This window comes from Phlebotomus papatasi, chromosome 2 (assembly GCF_024763615.1).
Source record: "Phlebotomus papatasi isolate M1 chromosome 2, Ppap_2.1, whole genome shotgun sequence".
In the NCBI taxonomy this organism is placed as follows: domain Eukaryota; kingdom Metazoa; phylum Arthropoda; class Insecta; order Diptera; family Psychodidae; genus Phlebotomus; species Phlebotomus papatasi.
This window is the reverse complement of record NC_077223.1, coordinates 100,839,492-100,857,126: the sequence shown is the minus strand read 5'-3', so window position 1 is coordinate 100,857,126 and position 17,635 is coordinate 100,839,492. Positions and strand designations below refer to the sequence as shown.

At 34.3% G+C, this 17,635-nt stretch overlaps 1 protein-coding gene across 5 annotated transcripts; it reads left to right on the top strand.

The window, feature by feature from the left end:
* Positions 1-17,633, top strand: LOC129800393 (epidermal growth factor receptor substrate 15-like 1). Of its 5 annotated transcripts, XR_008751624.1 has the most exons (9): positions 15-189; positions 352-486; positions 551-967; positions 4,456-5,313; positions 7,943-8,378; positions 9,646-9,995; positions 13,569-13,631; positions 13,798-13,882; positions 13,996-14,256. XR_008751624.1 is itself a non-coding variant. In XM_055844736.1 (8 exons), the coding sequence occupies exons 1-8, from the start codon at positions 163-165 to the stop codon at positions 13,996-13,998; spliced, it is 2,289 nt and encodes a 762-aa protein (XP_055700711.1). In that variant the 5' UTR covers positions 1-162; the 3' UTR covers positions 13,999-14,256. The 5 variants fall into 5 exon arrangements, 4 of the variants coding, with proteins under 4 accessions (XP_055700711.1, XP_055700710.1, XP_055700709.1 ...); XM_055844736.1 differs by lacking the exon at positions 13,798-13,882 and having other exon boundaries at positions 1-189; XM_055844735.1 differs by having other exon boundaries at positions 7-189; positions 13,798-14,256.
* The last annotated feature ends 2 nt before the right edge of the window (positions 17,634-17,635 follow it).

Here is a 17,635-nt window from a genome sequence, read left to right as displayed (position 1 = left end):
TATTGGGCTGATGGGTGCAATTGACAATTTGACATTTGAGTTTCTGTGCAAAAATTTTGTTTGTGTTTTTGGGATTGATTTTTATTTGTGCCATTTTGAGGTGTCTCCAGTGACTTAATTGGCAATTTAAGTGGCTTTCGTGAGAGTTGAGAGTCCTCCGAGATGAGTGGGCCATCGAATTTGGCGCAGGTGAGTGGTGAAGTGCTGGAAAATGGGGCTGAAAAGGTGCCCTCGGGTGTGAAGGCTGGCGGATTATTGATTTTACGCCACTTGTGGCAGCCTGATGAACTAAATGTTTTCATGAGATTCTCGAGGATTCCCTTCTGAAAATGGGACTTTTCTGGATTTCAGGTGGCGGGAAAACATGTGGCAATCTACGAGGCGTACTATAAACTGGCCAATCCCAAAGGGAATCCCAGTATTGGGGCCATGGATGCGGCTAGATTTCTCAAAAAATCCACTCTCAGTGACGTAGTTCTGAGTCGGGTGAGTTTCCTTGATTTCCTGCTGTCCGGAAGGGTTGAAGGCTCAGTGATTGGGTTTATTGCAGATATGGGACCTGTCAGATCCCCAAGGGAGAGGATACCTGGACAAAGCGGGCTTCTACACTGCCCTGAAGTTTGTGGCTCTGGCTCAGGCGGGCGAAGATATCAACATTGAAAATATTTACACTGATACCCAGAATCCTCCAAAAGTCGGAGCCATTCCCAAGATACCTCCACAGGTTCCACCACCAGCTGCCTCCATGCTGCACGATGAGTCAGCCGAATGGGCAATGACTCCGGCAGATGAGGCCAAGTACCAGGAGAAATTCAATTCTCTGAATCCCGTTGGCGGTCTTCTGCCAGGGAATCAAGTCAAGGGTGTTCTCATGAATTCCAAATTGCCCGTGGATACCCTGGGGAAGATTTGGGATTTGGCTGATCAGGACAGGGATGGCAGTCTGGACATTTATGAGTTCAGTGTGGTAAGTCACAGAAAAAAATTTTCCATTATTTATTTTTCTTCGATTAGCGACCCTGAATTTTTCCTCATCTTATCTTTGGGGATTTGAGGGGAAAAGAGGGTGCTCCCCAATTTTTTTTTTGTCTTTACTCTAGCATTATCACGAGAAGAAATTTATCTTTTGGGGGGAAAATGTAGTAGTAATTGAGAACCTCCTTCCTGCGATAAACTGCAAAGTTTTCTGGGACTGGCGGAGATAAGGCGATTTCGTCATTTGAGCAGCAGATTATTTTCTCATTGTTCAACTGGGAGCGATTTATGAGAACCGAAGAATGAGCTTCGAGTCGTAGAATAGGATTCATCTGGTCAGTTCATAAATACTTGCGCATTTTTCTCTGATTTTTGAGACTCCAAGAAAGTTAACTCTTTCGTCTCTTTTGGGACTCTGAGTACCCAAAGCAGCATAAATGAATGTTCTGTGAAAAATAATGTTTTTTTTAATTATTCAGAACTGATAAAAATCCTATTCTTGTGGATGATTACAAACTATAAGGATGTCCAAATGTAAGATATTTTTTTGTAAGACCTTAATTAATACCTGAGATATTTTTGATTAAAAAAATGTGAAATTGGCTTGCAGCATATGCTGCGGTCTGGAAAGAGTTAAGAAAAAGTCTAAGAAAATTAAATTTCTCATTAGAATCCAATAAGAAAATTCAACTGAGAGGCTTCAGAAGCAAGAAAGCTGGTCATTATAGCAGGAAAGACTTTGTGAAGGCCTTTATTTTCGCATCAGTCAATTGCTAATTAAAAAACGGTGGCAAAGTGTTTCAGGCTTTGCTAAGTGCTCGAATTCGTGACTTGGATGCTATACCTCAAAAGTACTTTCGTATCATTTTCCTTTTTACCGGTTATATCAACCGATTTAAACCGATTCGTAAATCACTCAAAAGAGATGAGCAGTAAAACTGATTTTTAAACAAAAATTACTTATCGGTTATTAACCGGTTCATTACCGATTGACAACCGATTTGAACCGATTTATAAATTCCTCAAAATATTTCTCAAAATACATCTGAGGGACTATTTATTGGAATTTCGTGTAAAAATGAGTTATCGGGTTTGAACCGGTTCATTACCGGTTCAAAACCAATTGGAATCGGTTCAGTTTTGTGGGAGATTCCAAGACCTTTTCAACGAGCCCAAATATGACCCCATTGGCCTGCTAAAGGCGCTCTCTAGATCCTTTTTAATATTTGACTTTGAAAAATCTTTTTTCGGAATGATTAAACGATATTTCCGTAATAAAGCGAATATCCGAACTGAACCAGTATTATACCGTAAATATATAGATTTTAATGCATTTTATTTTCAATAAATTATTGTGAATAAACGAATTAAGATAGAAAATTCAAACTAAAAAGACATGAAAGAATATTAAATGTATTAACTTTTAGGCATAGAAGTTGGCATATAAAACGTTCTATCTAAGTGGGAGAATTATTAGAAGATGGAAAAAACCCAGGAAAATGCACAATTTTGGGTGCACTTTTTCATAAAATCTTTAAAAAATACACTTTATTTTCATCGTAGGTTTTTGATATGTTTACAAAAGTTATAGAGTATGAAATTACACGTCATTATACCTTTATGTGACTACCACCGGATAAATAGGACCGGAGATATAAATTTTTGAATTTTAGAAAATAGCAAAAAACTAAAAATGCTTATTCAAAAAAATCCAGACGTGACCCGGACAAACGGATTTCAGATTTGAGACCCTTAAATGGCCCTCTAACAAGTTTTGGCACTCTCGTCAAAGACACCCACAACGTGTCGCACAGTGTATTTATCAAGGATAAAATGACCTTCATAAACTTTCTAGGTTAAGTTCATCATAACCCAACATTTTGTTTATTAACATAACCTAACATTTCGCTTGTAACAAAAAGAGGTGGGGCAGAGGGGCAGTGTCCCAGTTATGCTCTAACTCGTTAACTAATTGGATCCACAAAATTGGTTACGTATTAATTTAAACCGATTTATGAATCGAATAAATGTCTGTAATACAGTGCCCGCTTTGTTATTCGGATGATTGGGAGACATTATGACAGATGTCCGCTTCGTAATCCGCATAGATTTTTTTTGATTTCGTTCAACGTTTCGAAAATATAATACAAGATTTTTTTTTGTAGAATTAGTATAAAAGTTTTAAAGAAGATTAAAAAGCCATTAATTAGAGAATTCTATGCTATTATAGGTGTGGAAACCGGTGAGTGTCGGGTAAGAAGAAGCAAAGAAAATTTTCAAATTCTTCCCAAAGCTTTCGGCTCGGACTCCAAGCCTTCCTCATTGGTCAATTTTTTAGTCTTTTCTTGCTTTGTCAAAGGGTTCTTTTGTTCACAGGGCATGGGATTTGGGGCATTGTACTTAATTTTCTACTTATTTTTAGAATTTTTAGAAATTTTTCTCTCTTTGTGTGTCTTTCTTAAGATTTCTTTGTTAGTAGTCTCACAAAGAAATCTTAAGAAAGACACACAAAGAGAGAAAAATTGCTAAAAAATTCTAAAAAAAAACTAGAAAATTAAGTGTAGTGACCCAAATCCCATGCCCTGTGAACAAAAAGACCCTTTGACAAAGCAAGAAAAGATTAAAAATTTGACCACTGAGGAAGACTTGGAGTCCGAGCCGAAAGCTTTGGGAAGAATTTGAAAATTTTCTTTGCTTCTTCTTACCCCACGCTTACCGATTTCCACACCTATTGAATTAATCGTCGGAAATTAACAAAAATATACTATTATACTTCATTTATTAAACAAAAACACCACAGGATAATTCATTTTCATTGCTGAACACACATGCATACATGACCTTAAAATTATTTTAAATGTAACCGTCGATAACTCGTCCAGATTACGCCGATCCGGATTAGAGAGTAGGCACTGTATTACAAGAATAATTGTTGATTCATAATCGTTTTTTGTCGATTTGAAACTAGTTTAAATCGACACAGCATTGTCAAGGATTCCAAGACCTTTCCAATGACCCCTAACTTGCCTAAATTGGTTGAGAAATACCTTCCCTAGAGCCTTTTTAACTTCTGACCTTGAAAAATTTCAATTTTAAAAATATCATTCGTTGGCAATTTTTCTTTTATTTTCTTTTGAGACAAATGTATTACTTTTTTTTAATATTTCATTCCAAAGAGATTTACGCAAAGAATTATGAACTGACCTACAATCCTATTTTTCTTTAAAGCTGAAGAAACTGTTTTATATTTTTTATCTTCACTATCACCTAAGCTTCTATTATTTACAAAGAAATCGCTGAAGACCTTTCGTGTTTTTCAAATAAAATCAAATATTTGTCCAAGATAGAGTTTTGCAATTGCGTTCCAATGATACTCTTCTTATCGGAAAAGAAATATTGTTTAGTCTCAATAAGATTCGAAATTTCATGGGGGAAAAGGCAGAAGGGGGAAACTGATAGAAAGTTGCGCGTCCCTTGCAGGCGATGCATCTCGTCTATCATGCTCTGCAGAAGCGTCACATTCCAGCTAGGCTGCCCACAGCTCTCAAGAAGAGCATGATGAAGTCATCTGTGGCAGCTCCAGCTCCAGTTGCCGAGGAGCCTGAGCTCTTTGCGCAATTCCCAACGGATCTGGCACCTCCGCCAGCGCCTCCCGTGGTTCCGCCATTGCCCGCGGCGGCGCTGCTGGCGGATGTGGCCAGGACTTCTCCGGCTCTGTCGAATCTGAATCTGCTGTCAGATGGGCCAGTGGTGAAGCCCGCAGAGCCGGATTGGGTGGTTTCGGCTGAGGAAAAGAGGAATTTCGATCAGATCTTCAAGCGAAGCGATCTGGACAACGATGGCCTGGTTTCGGGGTCTGAGATCAAGGACATTTTCCTGCAGTCGGGAGTGTCTCAGATCTGCCTGGCGCACATCTGGGCTCTCTGTGACACCAATCAGACAGGAAAGTTGACCTCTGAGCAATTTGCTCTGGCTCTGTGGCTGGTGGATCGTAAGAAACGTGGGATTGATCCACCAAATGTCCTGGCGCCCAATATGGTACCTCCGAGTCTGAGGGCAAAGCCTACTCAGGTGGCTGAGGCGCCGGCTCTGATGCCTTCCAAGACACCAGAGCCGGCCTACTCGAATCCGGAGCTGAAGATGATGGCTGAGGAGATTGAGAAGATTGTGACGGAAAGGAGAGCTCTGGAGAGGGAAATGTCTCAGAGGGCGGCGGACATTGTGATCAAGACGGGGGAGATTAGGAGTCTGCAGAAGGAGATGGACACGCTGACGGCTACGCTGAAGCAACTGGAACATCAGAAAGTCGAGGCTCAGAAGCGACTCAATGATCTGCAGGTTAGTTTTCATTCAGTTTTTTTTTCTGATTTTTAAATTTTTTGAGGTTATGTTTACTGAAAGATGACTTCAGCGCTACCAGCGGAGATTCTACTAATTACAGATATTCTAGACTAGAAAGTACAAAAATATTCTGACCACATATTTTTATTTCAGGTTGAAATACAACATTTTGAGATTTTTTACTTTGCACTTTGCGCTTTGCAAAATTTTTTTTTACAATAATTATCTAAACCTAAACATAAAATCATACGTAATTTTTATTACATATTCTTTTTTATTAAAGAACAAATACTGCAAATAATTGCAAAGTTTCAATTGGAGTTCTTTAGGTTTCGATTGAATTGCAAAGTTTCCAGGTTTATGTCGAAAATTATCTTGCGCTACTGGCGGAGATTTCACGAACTAAGAATGTCCTAGAAAGTGAAGAAAAAAATTCACAAAGCTTTCTTGGTTCAGCTTTAAGTGAGAAACTTTATTATTTTTTTATTTTTAAATTTTCTTTGCACTTTGCATTTTTTCTTTGCACTTTGCATTTTTTCTTTGCATTTCAAAGTGAAAAATGAAATGTAAATTTTTTTAAGATTTTTTAATGAATAATGAATATATTTTGCAAAGTTTGCAAATTTTTGAAGATCAAAACTTTGCAGAAACGTTTTTGACCAAATGGTCATTTTCTTTATTTTAAAAAGTCATCGTGTGAAGATTGTAATTGGCTAGGGAATTCTCGAGGAACCTAGAGAACAAATATATTTTTTCAGGGAACCGGAGGAACCGATATATCAGGCAACCTGTGTATTTTTCCAGGGAACCCAGGAAACTCATACATTTTGTCAGGGGACCCACAGGGATCCCGGGGAACCCATGTATTTTTCAGGGGGCCCGAGGAACCCATATATATATTTTTTTAGGGATCTCGGGGAACGCATACATTTTGTCAGGGGACCTACAGGGAATCCGAGGGACCCATGTATTTTTCAGGCAACCCGGGGAACCCATCTATTTTTTCAGGGAACCCGGGGAACTCATACATTTTGCCAGGGGACCTACAGGGAACCCGGGGAACTCATGCATTTTTTTCAGGGAGTCGGGGGAACCCATTTATTTTTTTTTAGGGATCTCGGGAAACGCATATATTTTGTCAGGGGACCTACAGGGAACCCGAGGGACCCATGTATTTTTCAGGCAACCCGGGGAACCCATGTATTTCTTCAGGGAACCCGGGGAACCCAAGTATTTTTTTGGGGATCTCGGGGAACGCATACATTTTGTCAGGGGACCTACAGGGAACCCGAGGGACCCATATATTTTTCAGGCAACCCGGGGAACCCATGTATTTCTTCAGAGAACCCATCTATTTTTTCAGGGAACCCGGGGAGCTCATGTATTTTTTTCAGGGAGTCCGGGAAACCCATTTATTTTTTTCAAGGAACCCGGGGAACTAATTTCTTTTTTCAGGGGACCTACAGGGAACCCGAGGGACCTATATATTTTTCAGGCAACCCGGGGAACCCATATATTTTTTTGGGGATCTCGGGGAACGCATACATTTTGTCAGGGGACCTACAGGGAACCCGAGGGACCCATGTATTTTTCAGGGAACCCGGGGAATTCGTGTATTTTTTCAGGGAGCCAGGGGAACCCATTTATTTTTTCAGGGATCTCGGAAAACGCGTACGTTTGTCAAGGGACTTACAGGAAATCCGGTGAAGCACAAATTCAAAATTCATTCTTTCAGAGAACTCAGGGTTCTCATATATTTTTTTGGGGAACAATAAACTTGAGCCACTCTAATTTCTTGTGAATCACTCCTTCGCTTCCTAAAGATCCTAGTGAAAGATTCATTAGTTTTTTTTAGAAGATCAAAAATACTCTTTTCAGTAATATCAAATATTTCAAAGAAAAAATTTAATTAGTTGCAATTTTACGACATTTTTATGAAATTTTATGAAATTTTACATTTTATCAGTGAAACTTTACTCCTTTTGTAAAAAAATATTTACTTGATATATTTACATAGAAATGATTTTTTAAAAGAAATTTTCATGAAAAGTTGCCGAAAATTTTTCAAAATTCAAAATTTGAGAAAAATTTTAGAATGTTATTGCAGTTGAATTTTTGCGTTTCACATATTGAATGTTGCTCAATTAAGACGGGGAACACTTTAAGCAATTTCTCTTTCTCAAATTCAAATTTAAATTTAAATTCTTCAAACATTATGAAATTTTCATGAAAAGTTGTGAAATTTTCCATTTTTCGCGTAAAGGATTTTTTAATTGATATGAAAGTGCATTTGGCTTTGTTTTTTTTTTTTTAAGTACATTCCTCGAAGAAAAAGTCTACAAAATTAAAAAAAAAACTCAAAATTTCAATATTTTAAATTTGAAATTTTCATGAAAAATTGTGGAATTTTTTATTTAGATTTGGGATAACTTTAAAAACTTTTGAAAAACGATTTTTAAAACTATTTTGCTTATTTTTTGCGAGTTTTTGTGTAGCCATAGACTGTAACGCCGCCAACGTCAATCAACTAAAGTTTGCATATTTTTAATAGATTTCGAACAAAAATCGAGAAAAAAATCAACTCTCGAAGTTCTGAAAGCTCAAGCAGAACCGCTTTTTGTTTCAGGAACAAGTGAAAAAAATCAATGAGCAATGTGTGAAACAGGAAGAGACAATTAGGGAGCAAGAGGCTGAAGTGGACGCTAGGCGTTCGCAATTGCAGAGCCTCAAGGACGAAGAGATGAATTTGTCCAAGGAATATGACAAAAATACCAAAGAACTCGATGATTTGACAGTTCAGCTGCAGGATACTCAGCTTCAGATCAGCCAGATGAAGGCCATGATAACGCAGTTGCAGGAGAGTCAGCGTCAGATGCGAGACGCCCTTGATTCATGCAAAACAGCCATAGAAACAGGAGATCCGGATGTTGTTACCGATTACTATCTCAAGCTCAATCCGGACTTCCGCGAAGTTCGGGAGTCTATGAATACTGAAAGTAAGCCCAAGGAGTCTCCACCAGTTTCCACCACAACATACTCATTTGACAACAAATTCGAAGACGGTAAGTGAATTTTTTATCTATGAAATTTTGGAAATTTTCAGGAAATATTGGAAACCTTATGAAATTTTGTACTTTGAACGTAAAAATTTGAAAAATTGGTTCGGACACATTTTTATCATTTTATATCGATCAAACTTTTAAAAATTGTTTCGAAATTTTGGAAATTTTCAAGAAATATTGGAAACTTTATGAAATTTTATATTTTGAACGTGAAAGTTTGCGCAATTGGTACGAATAAGATTTTATCAATTTTCACTTGTTACACTTTTCGAAAGTATGTTTCAGAATTTTGAAAATTTTCAGGAAATATTGGAAATTTTATGAAATTTTCTATTTTGAACGATAAAATTTTAATAATTGGTATGAATAAGTTTTCAGACATGTTTTAATCTATAAATTATGTTTTGAAATTTTGGAAATTTTCAGGAAATATTGGAAAATTTGTGAAATTTTGCACTTTGAACGTAAAAGTTTGAAAAATTGATTCGGACGCATTTTTATCATTTTATATCTACCAAACTTTTGAAAATTACGTTTCGAAATTTTGGAAATTTTCAGGAAATATTGGAAAATTTGTGAAATTTTATATTTTGAACGTGAAAGTTTGCGCAATTGGTACTAATAAGATTTTATCAATTTTCATTTGTTACACTTTTCGAAAGTATGTTTCAGAATTTTGGAAATTTTCAGGAAATATTGGAAATTTTGTATTTTGAACGTGAAAGTTTTAATAATTAATATGAATAAGTTTTCAGACATGTTTTATCCATAAATTATGTTTTCAAATTTTGGAAATTTTCAGGAAATATTGGAAACCTTATGAAATTTTGTACTTTGAACGTAAAAATTTGAAAAATTGGTTCGGACACATTTTTATCATTTTATATCGATCAAACTTTTAAAAATTGTTTCGAAATTTTGGAAATTTTCAAGAAATATTGGAAACTTTATGAAATTTTGTATTTTCAAAGTGAAATTTTGTAAAATCTGGGCGAATAAGTTTTCATCAAATTTCATTCAATACACTTTTGAAAATTGTGTTTAGAAATTTTGGAAATTTTGAAAGAAACCGATTGAAATTTTGGATTTTCAAAGTGAAAAATTGCTTTTTAGTACTCGAAAATTGTTCATCTATTTTTCATTTAAAAAAATTTCATCGTATTAGGCTTTAAACTTCTCGGAAATTTTCTTGCAACAGTGAAATTTTGACTTTATCGTGAAAATTTAGAAAGAAACTTTAGTGTTACAGTGATTTTTTTGTGTACAGATCCTTTCAAGCCCAAAACAACTGACACATGGGCAGATACTTCGGGCTTTGATGACAGCTTCGATACGCCATTCAATGGTCAATCGAAGACACATAGTGACGCTTTTGGGGATGCATTTGGGGGTTCAGGGAGCGCTGATACGAACGTAACGTCCAGCGATACGAAGGACAAGTTTGATGAGGATCCATTTGCCATTCTACATGCTCCCACGACGGGAGGGGGCAATGTGCACACGAACATTGCACCTAGTTCACAGCTCGCGTACAGATCCACTTCACCCATTCCGGCTCTGCCACCAAAGAAGTCAAAGCAGCCACCACCGAGACCAGCACCACCTAAATCAATCCAGGTACGTCTAGTCTTGCCTTTTTATTCTTTTTTTCTTGTATTTTAGCTTTTTCTCTGTGGAAAAATTTCCCTAGTAAGGCTCGATCGATGTTATCTAGAATCTAGAACTCTTCATCTGACTCCAGTGTCTTATTTTATTTTTCGTAAATGTGTGATTTTTTGGAGAACTTTTAACGAAGAAAACTAAAGGTTTAATACAAAATTTCTTCTTGTAGATTCGTCTGTAGAAAATTTCTATACTTTTAGCTTTTTTATAAGTTTTTAGTTAAAACTTTTAAACTTTAAAATTTTAATTGTTTTTTTTAAATACGATTGAAAAGAAATATCGTGAAAATTTATTTTTTGAACTAACTTTTTCTTGTGGAGTAAGCGAACATGGAACAAAATTTCAAAATTCGATACCTTCCAACTTCCAAGGTAAAAAAGATCTAGCATCCTATTTTTTATCATCTTTATAACCTTTCTAAAATTTATTAAACATCGGGAATCTTAAGGAATTCTATTGCTTGAACACGAATTCGTTGCCAGTTTTTCTAGTTTTCGGAGAAAACTCGAAGAAAGTTCCACTAAAAATTATCTTAGACCACGCCCCCTTTCGGATTTAGACCTAACTACATTTTATTTTTTAAATAGGAATTGTTTAATAATGAGGGCATATGGCACTCTCAGGACAATTCACATGAACAAATTTAACTGAGACCAGGAGTAGTAGAAGAATCTTGTCTTTAAAGATTGAGCCACGCCCCATTTAGCACTTAAAAAGCCACAAGGAACAAAATAAGATGATGCCACGCCCTAAAAGCTTCCGAAAACAATGAAATTTACCGCACCAATGATTTTCATATAAAATGAATTGGAGGCGTGGCTTATTATTATCCAGAAGAGAGAAGTTCCATCTCAAACTGTATCCAAATCCGGATTGTGTTTATCATATCATATCTCTGGTTCTATTGTAACCACAGCGAACCCACACCATTTTTTGTAAACTTCATAGCCTAGAGACTACAACACTCTAAAATTTGTTCAAATTCCACAATCGCGTTTTCGAGAAAAATGAGTTTGAATTTTTACGCTATTGCAGCGCCACCTGTGGTGAAGTTTTAAACTTGAAGTTTTGTCACCTGAAAGCCCTCGTCGACACGCACAAATAAAAAAAATACAAGTCAAAATGTTAATTAGAACCGGAGATACAGGCCGGTCAATTTTCGCACTTTGACCCCTAATAGCTCGGCTCAGGGGTTATTGATCGACTTAAGTATTTTTTTGTTTAATAGGTACAATCTGCGGCTACAACATACTAAAATTTTAACCCGAGGCACAATGGAATTTTTGAGTTATTTAACTTAGAAAATTGAAAAATCTTCTTTTTAATAATAGCGCCCCTAGCGGTAATTTTATGAACTTGCGATGTTGGAAGGGGAAGTGGCATTTCACGAGAGCTTTCCAAAACGCTCACACTTTTTTAAATTCTGACAATTAGAACCGGAGTTTTGGTCATTTTTTGACAATATCTTTTTTTTATAAAGATTTTGATCGTGACCCAATCGAAAGCGTTCGATTAATCGAAATATCGATTTTCGTAAATTCGATATCGGATATTTCGAAAACTTCAAATGAGGACATTGATCATGTCCTCTTCAGGTGCCCCCGATATTCGAACGGCAGAGAGGAGCTTTTGAACTCCTGCAGACCTTTATCCCCTAATCTATGTGTTAGGGATATATTAGGTCTGTGTGTGGAGCACAAGCTGTTGGATGTTTTGAAGAGAATTGTAAAATTTCTAAAGAGAAACGGTTTAAGAATTTAGTTAGTGTTATTTTTATTTAAAAGCCGGAATGTACGTGTTAGTTACTGTGTTATTAGGTTTTTGGTCAAAATAAGCCAATTGGCTTCAGACTTTGCATGAGGGATGGGGGAGGGAACAAAAAAAAAGCCTAGATCAGCTTATAGAGGTGCGATTCCTTCATTGCAAATTTGGATTGTGGCAAACTCGAACGATATTTATACATAAATAATGCAAATTTCATTTAATAATTCTTAGACTTTATGTAACTTATTATCGTTATTCATTCATTCATTCATTTTCAACCGCTTATCCCTATTGGGGTCGCGTTATTAATAGGGAAAATTGAATGAGAAATGCATAAAAGTGTCTGAAAATCTTTAAAGTCGATTATCTCGGAAACTATGAGAGATAGAGGCCTCAACTTGAGATCCGTTTAGAGGCCTCTGTCAGCGACCCGTGAGAATCCGCGAAGATATTCTTTGCCCACGAAAAATACGCGTCCCGCAAAAATCCACGAAAAAATTGAATCCCGCGAAAATCCGCGAAAAAAATTCGAATCCCACGAAAATCTGCGAAAAAAATACACGCCCCGCGAAAAAAATACACGCCCCGTGAAAATACGCGATAAAACTCACGCACCGCGAAAATCTGCGAAAAAATACGCGCCCCGCGAAAATCCGCGAAAAAATACACGCCCCGCGAAAATCCGTGAAAAATTCGCGCCCTCGAATTCGAAGTCGTTCTTGAATAATTCATTATCAAAGTAGCGTTTTTTCGGAAGGATAAAGTCTTTACAAGGACTCCCAGCGTTTACCATCCTAACTCCCAGAAATTTTTTGATGTCATAATAGTTTCTTAAAAATCCACTTACTGTCCGTTTGTGGCGATTCCGGGACCAGCGCCTATTTAGTTTTGACTATTCTTCTTTAGGCATAGTTCCATGCAAGCGCAAATGGTTTAAGTTTGAAATCTAATAATTTCAATATAAACTGATTTTTTTGTTACTTGTAAAGAGTGTTGCTTAGAACCTTGTAGATAGTTTATCGTCTTTGTTTTCTCTAAAATCATTCTTAATACATTTTAAAATGAACAAAAATAGAGGTGTAGCTTTGGGTAATATTTCGGCCACTTTGATTCTCATAATTCCTTGCCTTTCCGGAATTCTTTTAAAGTCTTTTTCACATCATTTCGTTCATTGAAGCGATTTTTTTTTGTTTTTTTTTTTTGCATTGTATTATGTCAAGAGTATGTAAAACTAAAAATTCATGGAAATTTGAGGAAGAATAGAAGTGGGCGAAATTGCAAACTTGCCGAAATTTGGTACAATTCCCCTATATTTTTAGTGTTTCTTAACCGATTTCGGTGAAATTTTGGTATGTTATGACGGTTATGTATGACTAATGTTGAGGTCTTTCTAATGATAGGTCGTCATTCTCCTTAATCTACCCCACTATACCTTGACCCTTACTAAAGCGAGATGAACGTACTCTATCTCTATTTCGGTTTAAAAACAGGTGTCTTTAAAGGTTTTGCGAAATACTACAACTCTCCAAAACACAACAATTTTATAATATTCACCGTTAGGGGCGCTAAAATTGATAAATTCGATCTTTGAAAATTCGATATCGAATATTTCGAAATTGACTTTTTGAAATCAATCAGTTCACCGACCATTTTGTCGGATGGAAGAACCTTAACCGAGATTTGTTTTTCTTTATTAGAATTATATTTCAAGATTTTTTTTAGTAGCTAAGCTTCTATGTTGCATTTTTTTTTTCGTTTTTCCAGAGTAAAGTCAAAACGTTCGAGTCAGAGTCAAACGACTTTGCTAATTTCGCTGACTTCAACAAGGTAAGTCCTCTTCTCTACCCTTCTATAACTGCTTTTAGGTTCTCCTAAAGCTCTTGTACATAGGCTTTTTAAAATATTTATTTATTTATTTTTAGTTTTATGTCTAGCTAATTTCTCTGTTTTTTCTTTTGGCTTTTCTCTGCTTTTCTTTGGGTTCCTTTGACAGTTCTTTTAGCAACAATTTTTTAAGCCGATGGCTGTCCGCAATTGCAACTATACTTTTGTTCGTTGAAAACAATTCGTTCTTTTTGGTATTTTTTTTTAAATGTTTTTTTGGATAATTTTTTAGTGAATGGAATTTTCAAAATTATTCCTTTGGACATTTCTGTGTTGTAAAAAAAATATTGAATTTTGCATATTGCAGTGAACATCAACATGAGCACTTCACTGAATTCAGAGCGTTCTTCTAAGATATTAGAATTAATAAAAAAAACAAAAGTTAAGAAATGCCGCTAAATTGTTGTGTTAAAAAAAAAAATAAATAAAAAGAAGTATAGCAGCAATTGACAACCATTCTTCTGGCATTGTGAGAGGGACAAGAGAGAGGAAATAACAAACTAACGCTAAATAGACGTTTTGTACTAAAAAAATAAGAAAAAACTAATTTTCAAAGAAAAAACAAAAACAATGAAATCGAACATGAAAGTATAAATGAAAACTAAATATCATCGTGCGCATCACAAAAGTAACAAATAAAAGTATATATCTCTAGGTAGATAAATATAAAGAAATGCTTCTTCTAAACTATTGAAATATTGAAAAAAAAAGAAATATTACTAATTCCTATTAACTCTCTATCTTGTTGGTTTTGTGTGTTTATCATGCTGAAAAAAAGAGGTAATAATATTAAAGAAAAACATATTATGATGGTTCAGGAACACAAAATAATATGATTATACATATTAGATTATAAAAAAAATATTAGTAAAAAAAATGAAATCGCATAAAGGTGAAATTGAAAACATAAAATAATTGTGTATAATTTTTCATCTTTTCCTTTTTCATACTAATCCTAAACAGACTAATACATGCTTAACATCTGGCAAATTCTTCATTTTCTTGGCCGATTTTTCATCGAGTGTATTCCAAATAAAAAAAAATCAGCGTTCGACCAGAAACTTTGCACTTTGAAATTTAAATTTTTAATGCACTTTAGTTGCAAATGATTCTTAAAAGTGTTTTATTTTAATAAACAAATTATATTAAAAAGAGTTTTAACTTTGAAAATCAATTTTGCAAAGCTAAATTTTTGCTTAGAATTTTTAATTTGGGATCAAATCAAGTTTATTGTTCCCTTTGTCCGTTTTAAACCTATTAAACTTTTAGGTTAAATTTTCTTTTATCCTTGAAAAAAAATCTACACTGCAGTTACTTTTAAAGTAAAATTTATAAGGAACCAAATTTTTGCAAATCATTTTTGTCTGAAAAAATTAATTTTATGAAAGACTTTTATTCCCATTAAAACATTTATTTTTTGAAATTGTTTTTTTTTTTTAGATTTGAAAATTTAGCATTGCAAAATTACTTAAATTTTGCATTTTTTAAAAATTTAATTTAAAAATTAAACAGGGGAAAGTGCCCATGCTTTGTCCGATCCCAAGCTTCGTAATGACTAATTTGTTTTCCCTAGTTTTTTAAATTATGGATGCGATAAATCACTGAGAAAATTAGGAAAAATTCTAGTCATTATGAAGCTTGGCATCGTACACTTACACAGAAAAAAATATTTTGTAAAAGTGTTCGTAAATGTTTGTGAAATCCTATGACAGACTTACGAAATGCTCGTGAATCGTATAGCCCACGAACATGTTTGTAAAATTTTGTACTTTTTTCACAAACATTGTTCATCAAATGATCATTTGACGAACATTTTTTGTACTTTTACAAAGGTTTGTACGTAAATGTTCGTAAACACCCAAAATAATGTTCGTAAAATTTTGTAATTTTTTCGTATTTGTTTATAAATTTTTGCCAGACAAACAAAAATTTACGATTATACAACTGCTCTCTAGTCCTATTTTTCAATTTCAATTTTTTGAGTGTTTGTGTTTTTCAAAGAAAAACAAATAATTTAATTTATAAATAAATATATTTATTGTAATGACCAACGCACAATAACTTTTGTTTGTAAATACGTTTTCAAAATTTTCTGTGAGAGTGAGCGAGGTAACTAGATCTACATTTCATTTACTCTCACTGAAATGTCAGAAACATGTTCACAAAACAAAAGTTATTGTGCGCTGAGCATAAAGATCGGTAATTGCAAACTTTATTTCAAAATAAATAATAAATAAATACATAAAAAAGTTTCACTTGAAAAAAAATCCGTTTTGGGACAATAATGTTTTTTTACAAAGTCTTTAAATTTTGGAAGATTGAATTGCATTTTTTGTTAAGGAAATCCAGGGATGACATAATAACTTTTCTCTCGATATGAAAAATTAAACGATAGCTGCACTTACTGTAATTAAAATAGATGTTTATCAACAGTCTCATTCTTTTATGAATGTCGCAATAAATGGCCCAACAATCCGTAAAAAGTCGACATTCACTTAAACCAACAGATACAGATTTATCGATACTATCGATTCGATAGTGTCGACAGTTATCATTCCAACCCAGACTTGATAATTCTATTTTAAAGGTCATTTTCAGTTTAAAAGTGAAAGTTTTTTGGCTTACCTGGAATTATGACTTTTTGCTAGTTATCTGCAAATTTGCAAAAATTTTGCAAAAACAAAGTAGAACATTTTCTTTTGAAAAAAAAGATGTCCAAATGGTTTTTTTTTTTTAAATATAATAAAACACTGCTGTATAATTTTTTATATGAACTTTAAATATTTTTCATTTTAAAAAAGAAACATTGCAAGGTTGTTGATTAGCGATGGTATATACAAAAAACGATATTTTGTAAAAGTGTTCGTAAATGTTTGTGAATACCTACTGGGGACAATTTGCTCGTATAACGAATAACCCACAAAAAAGTTCGTAAAAGTTTGTACTTTTTTCACAAATATTATTTGTAAGACGATCTCTTGACATTTTGGTCTTTTACAAAGATTTGTTTGTACATTTTTGTTTTTTTGACAAAGTTTACGAACAAATGACAAAATTTTACGATCATATTGCATACGAACACTTACGAAGATATGTTTGTAAAAAAAACATGTTACGAACAATGTTTGTGAAAAAATTACAAACTTTTAGTAACTTTTTAGTCGATTATTCAACTTACGAACACTTTGTAAGTGTACGTGTTTTTTTTCTCTAAACTTTTCAAATACATATAATACAAAATGTATTGTCTTGGCAAAAGAAATTCAATTTTTTTAAACTCTGTAAATTGAAAATATTTATTTTTGAAAATAACGATAATCTCTGTGTGTTTAATAAGTTAATCGGCGCGTTAGGTTTCAATGAGAATCATTGTGTAGTTTATTTTGAAATTATTTCTTTGATGATTTGACATTCTGAAAAGGTACCACATTTTTCCAAGAAAAGTGAGATTTTTAACAATATTAATGCGGTTAAAGTTTTCATCTTTTTATTTGAACTTTGCAAAATTAAACGTATCTTCGAAGGAAAATGAACTGACCTTCAAGTGTCCTTTGTTATTTTTGGAAAGAAACTTTGCAAAGACATTGCGAAGTGCAAAGATTAGTTAAAATTTAATTTTTTATTTGGAATACACAGCTTCAATTTCTATTTCTTGAGTATTCTGTACTCTTGGATTTTCTAACAAATTTTCTGTGTGTGCAGCACGCCAACGATTTTTCCGATGATCCCTTCAAAAATTATCGCTATGAAGATCCATTCCACATTGCTGATCCTTTTGCGGAGGCGTCAAATGATGGCAAAGAACCTATATCACATGTATTGGAAGGAATGCATCCAATCAAAATACAAAAATGAAAAACAAAACATTGCGAAGGGATTCACTTAAAAAAAAAGAAAAGAAAAGAAAGACAAAAAACACAAATAAGATTGATGGTAAGATTGAAAGA

Bases quoted from the DNA above. Each gene is read 5' to 3' on its own strand.
- LOC129800393 (XM_055844734.1), top strand. From the start codon at position 163: ATGAGTGGGCCATCGAATTTGGCGCAG. The intron at 487-550 runs GTGAGTTTCCTT...GGTTTATTGCAG, and splicing joins GTGACGTAGTTCTGAGTCGG to ATATGGGACCTGTCAGATCC. The intron at 5,314-7,942 runs GTTAGTTTTCAT...TTTTTGTTTCAG, and splicing joins AGCGACTCAATGATCTGCAG to GAACAAGTGAAAAAAATCAA.